At 45.8% G+C, this 6,558-nt stretch overlaps 1 protein-coding gene across 1 annotated transcript; it reads left to right on the top strand.

Moving 5' to 3' along the window:
* Positions 1-55: 55 nt before the first annotated feature.
* On the top strand, positions 56-3,891 carry RPL24 (ribosomal protein L24). The gene is made up of 6 exons (XM_053970447.1): positions 56-163; positions 279-354; positions 1,450-1,560; positions 2,682-2,818; positions 3,213-3,276; positions 3,764-3,891. Exons 1-6 carry the CDS (start codon positions 159-161, stop codon positions 3,842-3,844), a joined length of 474 nt encoding a protein of 157 aa, XP_053826422.1. The 5' UTR covers positions 56-158; the 3' UTR covers positions 3,845-3,891.
* The last annotated feature ends 2,667 nt before the right edge of the window (positions 3,892-6,558 follow it).

Below are 6,558 nucleotides of genomic sequence, written 5' to 3'. Positions count from 1 at the left end.
CGCGAAGCTGCCACGGTGCGGCGGGGGCGGGGCGGTGTTGCCCGGCCCGGCCCGGCCCTGCCCTTCCCGCTCCGCTCCCGTCGGGCCCCGCGCGCCGCTCCCGACACCGCCTCCCGGCGTCCCCTCCCCCTCTCCGGCCCCTCGCAGCCGCCGCCATCATGAAGTGAGCGCCCCATCCGCCGCTATCCGGGCCCATCCGCCGCGGGGAGGCCGCCGGGGGGCTCCGGCCGCCTCCCCCGGCCACCCGCGCCCTCCCCTAACTCTTCTCTCCCGCGCAGGGTCGAGCTGTGCAGCTTCAGCGGGTACAAGATCTACCCAGGCCATGGCCGCCGCTACGCCCGCACGGACGGGAAGGTGAGGCCGGGGCGAGCCCCGCAGGCGGCGGCGGGAGCCGGCCCTGCGGACGGGAGGGCGCTGCGCCCGGGAGAGCGGCCGGGCGGTGCGCGGGGAGCGGAGGCCGTGCCTTTGGGATTGTCCGGAGACTCCGGTAATGTTGATGTGGCCTCTGCCTGAGTCGTTCGTATCGAGCTGTATGAGAACAGCATCGGCGTGCAGGTGCCGTGGCTGCTTCGCAGGAGATTCGTGCTGTGATGTAGCTTGGGGTTGGGTTTTAGAATGCAGTTTTCAAAGGGAGTCTTAAAGCAGCAGGTGTAGAGTACCGAAGTTGTGTAGAAAATGGTGCTTAGACGTCCTGCATCAAATGCTAAGATTCGCTGGAGCCAATAGCTGGCCTTCCAATTTAATTGAGTAGAAATCTTTGAGGTAAAATAGCGTCGAGAACCCTTTCAAGCTGTCATGTCATACGCAGACAGGATTGTCCCTGCCCGTGAAAGGAGGACTTGGCTTTTGAGTATTCCAGTACAGTCAGCTTTCTCTGTGGAATTCCCGGCAAAATGACCAGGGGATAGACTGGTTGAATCCTTGTGAGCACTCCTGGGAATTAGCTTGTACTTTAAATGGAATTATATAGCTAATATCAAACCAGCTTGCACGTTCTGCCTGTTGATTTAGACAAACAGGTTAGTGTGACTAGCCGAGAAGGTGAGCATTGGTCTCCCTGTATTACCTAAGCCAGGTTTTGAGTCACTCCCACATACAGGAAGTACACTGTTGCTTGAGGACAGACACTTGGAAAGCATGATGCTGGACATAGCTATTCATGCTGTGCCTGAAATACACAGCACTGGATGCAAGTAGTCATTTGAACTTTCTTCAGAAAAATGAAGATACTTCAGAATGCCTTGCAAGACATAGGTTCAACCACTGTAACAAAATGCAAAATTTGAGATTTCTTGAATTATCTTCTAAAGTTTTGAATAGTCAGAACTGTGTTTAAAAGCTCCAAAAGCATCAATGTCGAAAAACACTGACTCAAAGAATACCTAATGCAAATTGTGATAATGTCTTTCACGGAAACAAAGCTTACACAAAACATTTTTGCCTTCCCAGGTTTTTCAGTTCTTGAATGCAAAATGTGAGTCTGCATTCCTTTCCAAGAGAAACCCTCGTCAGATCAACTGGACTGTTCTGTATAGGCGTAAGCACAAGAAGGGACAGTCAGTAAGTACATACCAGCTAATGGCACTGCAGGTTGGTGACCAAAAGATGTGGTCACTGGTCTGTTAGAGGTCACTTCAGTGTGCCAGTGTTCAGCAGAAGCATGACCCAAGTTACCAGGATGAAGACTGGTTAATAATGGTGAAAATGTGAGTGCAGTTACATGAGTTTATACACCACTTCAACAAAAGCATTATATTGTGTTGTAGCACTTCTTTGAGAGACCACTCAGAGCCACAGTATGTTCAGTAGATCTTAATAACAGTAGGGAATGGCATTTAAAAGTTAGCTTTAGGGAAGGTGGGTAATGCTGTTTAATATGCAGACTTCCTAAAAGTTTGGTCTTGTAAACTTCTCAATGGTGACAGCATAGGGAGCTGATTTTGGGGTTTGAGGGGCAAGGATGACACTCCTAATATTCTCTCCTTAAAAACTTTGGGCTGTAGCTTAGCATGAGGTCTTTCCCTATGTAGCTGTCATTGCATGAAAAGGATAAATCATGAAGGCATGTAGCACAAGGTATGCCGCAGTGCTCTTGTTTAAACTTGCACAGCAGAGGAGGAGCTTTGAGAAAGGCTTACATCAGTGCAATAGGTCAGTGTTCTTGCCAGTTTGGTTGAAGAAAGTTGATGCATGATGGCTTACACTGCTCCCCAGCACTGGATCCACATGAATAGGCATGGAGTGTTCTCCTTTCAGAAGACACCATCAAAGGTTTATCCTTCCCACCTTTTTTCTTCTGGGAGTTACAGATGGCTGAATTTCTAACATTCTTTCAAAATATTTTTTTCATACTTTGCTATAGAAGCATAGAAGATACAGGGTTTAATATGTGTGTTTCCAACATTGATAGCTGGACAGCTGGGGAGCCAACCAAGGATTGTTGGTAATAACACAGTATGAAAAGTACAGGATGTGGCTTGAGAAGGGGCCATATGGAGGTAGGGCAGAACTTCCCTGTACCCAACAGAAGGATTCTCTAAAGTGAGGAGTAAAATTCTACTACAGTGTACAGTTTTAAATAGCTTCAATTTGAGTAGCAGCTTGTTTCCGTAATTGTCTTCAGCCACGTATTTAATGTCTTGTGATTGCTGATTGTCTGTGTTTGTCACCTGCTCTCTTAGGAAGAGGTCCAAAAGAAGCGCACACGCCGTGCTGTGAAGTTTCAGAGAGCCATCACTGGTGCCTCTCTAGCTGAGATTATGGCCAAGCGAAACCAGAAGCCTGAAGTACGAAAGGCACAGAGGGAACAAGCTATTAGGTGAGAAGTCAGATCAGTGGAGCTATCCCAAGGTTTTCAAAGAATACAGTACTTTTCATACAAAAGCTTAAACTCTAGGTGAGCTCTGCGTTTTGTAAGATTTTTGTGGGGTTTTTTGTTCACTTTTAATCTGTATGTTTGTATGTAATACTGTGTAATCTTGGCAAGAGATGGTGGGAGCAGAGAAGGATCTCTCCTTGCCTTTTCCCTTTGTACTTTTGTCACTCACAGTTCCGCTGTCTCTCTATAAATTCCTTTGGGGGATAGTGAATATAGAGGAGAAATCTGCAGTAATGCATTCCATTCCTTATCTTGGGAAGCTCTTACAGTGCTGAAACAAGGAAACAGTGAATGCCAGACATGGATAACTTCCACTTTTTCTGTGAATTAACAGGGCTGCAAAGGAAGCCAAGAAGGCTAAGCAGGCAACCAAGAAAACAGCTGTTTCTGCTGCAAAGGTGAGATGCAATAGGCAAATAGAAATTATAAAATGGAATACACCATGTTGTAACATGACACACAGCGTTCTACTGTAGCACTTCATTGGAAATTCCTGTTCCTGTTTTGAGGAAGCATTTTTGTAACTTAACAGCTGCATAGAATGAATCTTTTTTACAGAATAAGTAAATATTACAGTAAAACAATTCTCTGACCTAATATCAGAGATAATTAATAGATAAAAACTTGTCTGAATGTGACATCTTCACTATCTAGGAACTTGGTAACAATATATTAATGAATGCTACCATGTGTTTCATTATCATTTATTAATTAATACCATATGTTGGCTTAGCATTATGTGTGTAAACATCTGTTAACGTGATCCAAATATTACAGATTGCAATTCTAGTCTGATCTGATTTCTGTGAAGAGTACATACAAAGAGACTTTTAGGACTGCAGATAAATAGCTTCTTTTCGTTCATACTTCATTATTTCTCTCCAGGCCCCTACGAAGGCAGCACCTAAGCAGAAGATTGTGAAACCAGTCAAGGTTTCTGCTCCCCGTGTTGGTGGAAAGCGCTAACTTGCCAAACTGTTGGTCATGCTGAATAAACATCTAATGGAATTCCATTACTTGTGCCATGGTCTGCTCAGCTGTGTGAGATATACTGAAGGGAATGAATCTGTGAAATGATCATGTATGGGTTTTGCAGACTGAAAAGCATCTTCTGCCATAAAACGCTTCATTTCTTAGTCTGCTGTATTAGCACACGTTTCCCCAGTCTTCACTGAGTGGCTCAGGTATCAGGGAAGATAGAGCTGGTATTTGAGGAATGTTCTTGCCTGAAGGACAGAACAGCATCTAAGTTTATTCTGCATCTATGACAAATGACATAAAAGAGGTTTCTAAGATCAGAGATACATGCAAGCTAAAAGAGGGTGTGAAGTAATACCATCTGTAAATTACTTACAAAGGTCCTGTGTTGTGGAATGCATATAGCAAGATATAGAGAATCAAATATGGAAAAGGTAAAAAAAAAGGAAAGTATGGTTTCACAGACTGCATGGCTCTTACACACAAAGATTCAGATGCAACTTCTGGGTCAGGAAGTTACAAAATGATGAATTGCTGGAAGCTGTTGTCAGGAAAAGGAAGCCTGTGAAGATTGAATGGGTTTCAAATGCAGCTGATGTTACACAGTTAAAGCACATTTAGGTTCATATTTAACTTGCTGGATGTAGATAGGGGCTCCCTTAGTAATTTTCCACCCTCCCACCGCTAGAGGGATTGAAATTCCTCTTGGGAATTTCTGTGTCTAACTGCACTGTGCAGACAGCATGCCCAGACTTTGCCAGTTTTGCTGGACAGCAGTAGCCTTGGCAAAGCAATGTCGCGATTTACTAGAACCAAAACAGAATCCAACCTTTGCTATTTTCTGCATCAGTTACTTTTCTGTTGGTACTTTGACGGTACTTTGATTTGTTATCTTACACCAGTCAAGAAAACAGCTGTGTTTCAACTTCCTGCAGTCCTGGGCTGCAAAAACAATGGCTGTAATGGGCACTGTGGATTATGGGCTATACTTATATGTTGTTTGGGTTTTAGTAAAATAGATACGGGTCTGGATGAAGGCTACAACTCATTTAAAAAAGGTCTAGGTTGATGATATTAATGGAATTTGCACCATGATCTTCCAAACAATTCTGCTTTTTGCTATTAAAAAAAAACACCAGCGCTACTCATGTTTAGAAAGAAATCGAAGGCTTTTAAACTGGTTAACACATTTGAAAGCAAAGGAGCCAGAAACTAGAGGGGAAAAGAGGGAGAAAAATTACCTGTAGTTAGCAGGGAAAGGAATGTTTAATAATTTAAAACTGAAGGCTGAAAACACCTCTGAATATTACCCGTGCTAGTGGCAATTATAAAAATCACATCAGTGTCTTGTACAAGACACCTGGTACCCTGAATGTGTCCTTGTAAATGTTTTCAGCTAAGAAGCTGAAAATAAAGATGAGCTTTTACCATCTGCTGATATGACTAATTAATAAGTTAGTATTTGTTAATGCTTTGAAGTTTGCAGGCTTTGGCTGCCTGGTATCACTGCAGCGCTGCACAGAAGTGCTTCATGATTACTTTTCCTTGATGTTTACTCCTGAATTCTTACTAATATGGTGAGAAGAAGTAAAAATAACAGCCCATCAGGTTACTCCTCTCACAAGCTATGCACTGAGTGAGGCTGGATGTTCAGAGCAGGGCCTTACCCTGGTGTAACAGCACTTTATTCAGCTCAAACATAGATGTAATAGAATGAATTATCATGGAAATTAATATAAGCCCTTGTGTTTACCTAATGTAATGTAATTGAGCCTCTATCAAGTATTTGTCAGAAGAAATTGAGTACCTAAGTTTGTCACAGACCTACAAAATAATTTTGGTTGAAAAGGACCTCCAGAGGACATCCATTCCAACTCTTTGTTGAAAACGTGTCTGTTTAAATGAGATTGCTTAGTATCCACCCAAGTCTTGAACGCAACTCCAAGGACAGAGATTCCACAACCTCCAAAGGCCACCTGTTCCAGTATTCGAACACTGCCATTGTTAAACCGAAAAACTAAATATAGAACCCTTTTTCTATATAAATAGCACCTTTGGCCGGTCTTGCTCAGTCTGGCCGATATCTCTGAGTGGGGATCGCTGTGCTCCAGGTGCGTCCCGCAGGTACCGAGCGCGAAGGGTCGCTGCTGATGCGCTTTCCTTGGGCGCGACAGCCCCGGCTCCTGCCTCGCGTGTCTCTGTTACGGGTGTAAAAACCAGCGCAGATCTCCGACAAGTAAAACGCGCAGCTGACTTCTGAAGGATTTTCTTCCTTGCCCCTTACAGACAAACAGCGCGCACTGAGCGCCCCGAGGCGTGGCTGCGACGCCGCCCCGCCCGCGCTGCTGCTGCTCCTGGTCGGCACGAGTGACCCTGCTACTCCCCTCGCAGCTCTTGCCCCCGAGGCAGTTCTGGAGCAGAAGCCGCTATAGTTTCGGGGCCGGGGCTGCACAGGGATTCCCTCGGGAGCGTCCCCGGCTCCCGCCGCCACGACTGCGCCCCCGCAGCAGGCTTTGCCCGGCTCCAACATGGCGGCCCGGGCTCTCCCCTGCCCTGTTCAAAGATGGCGAACCCGCTCCCCCGCGTGCTCCCCCGCCCCTTCCCGGCCCCTCCTGCGCGCGCGCGGCCCCGCCTCACTTCCGCTTGTGCAGCAGCCATTTTGTCTTTCCGCCGCTGCTGCTGCCCAAGCTTCTCCCTCCCTC

This window comes from Vidua macroura, chromosome 2 (assembly GCF_024509145.1).
Source record: "Vidua macroura isolate BioBank_ID:100142 chromosome 2, ASM2450914v1, whole genome shotgun sequence".
Classification (NCBI taxonomy): Eukaryota; Metazoa; Chordata; class Aves; order Passeriformes; family Viduidae; genus Vidua; species Vidua macroura.
The sequence above is the reverse complement of the archived record's forward strand: the minus strand, read 5'-3'. Positions and strand labels throughout refer to the sequence as shown.

Coding starts and splice junctions, on each gene's coding strand:
- RPL24 (XM_053970447.1), top strand. Junction 1,561..2,681: donor AGCACAAGAAGGGACAGTCA/GTAAGTACATAC, acceptor CTGCTCTCTTAG/GAAGAGGTCCAAAAGAAGCG. Junction 2,819..3,212: donor CAGAGGGAACAAGCTATTAG/GTGAGAAGTCAG, acceptor GTGAATTAACAG/GGCTGCAAAGGAAGCCAAGA.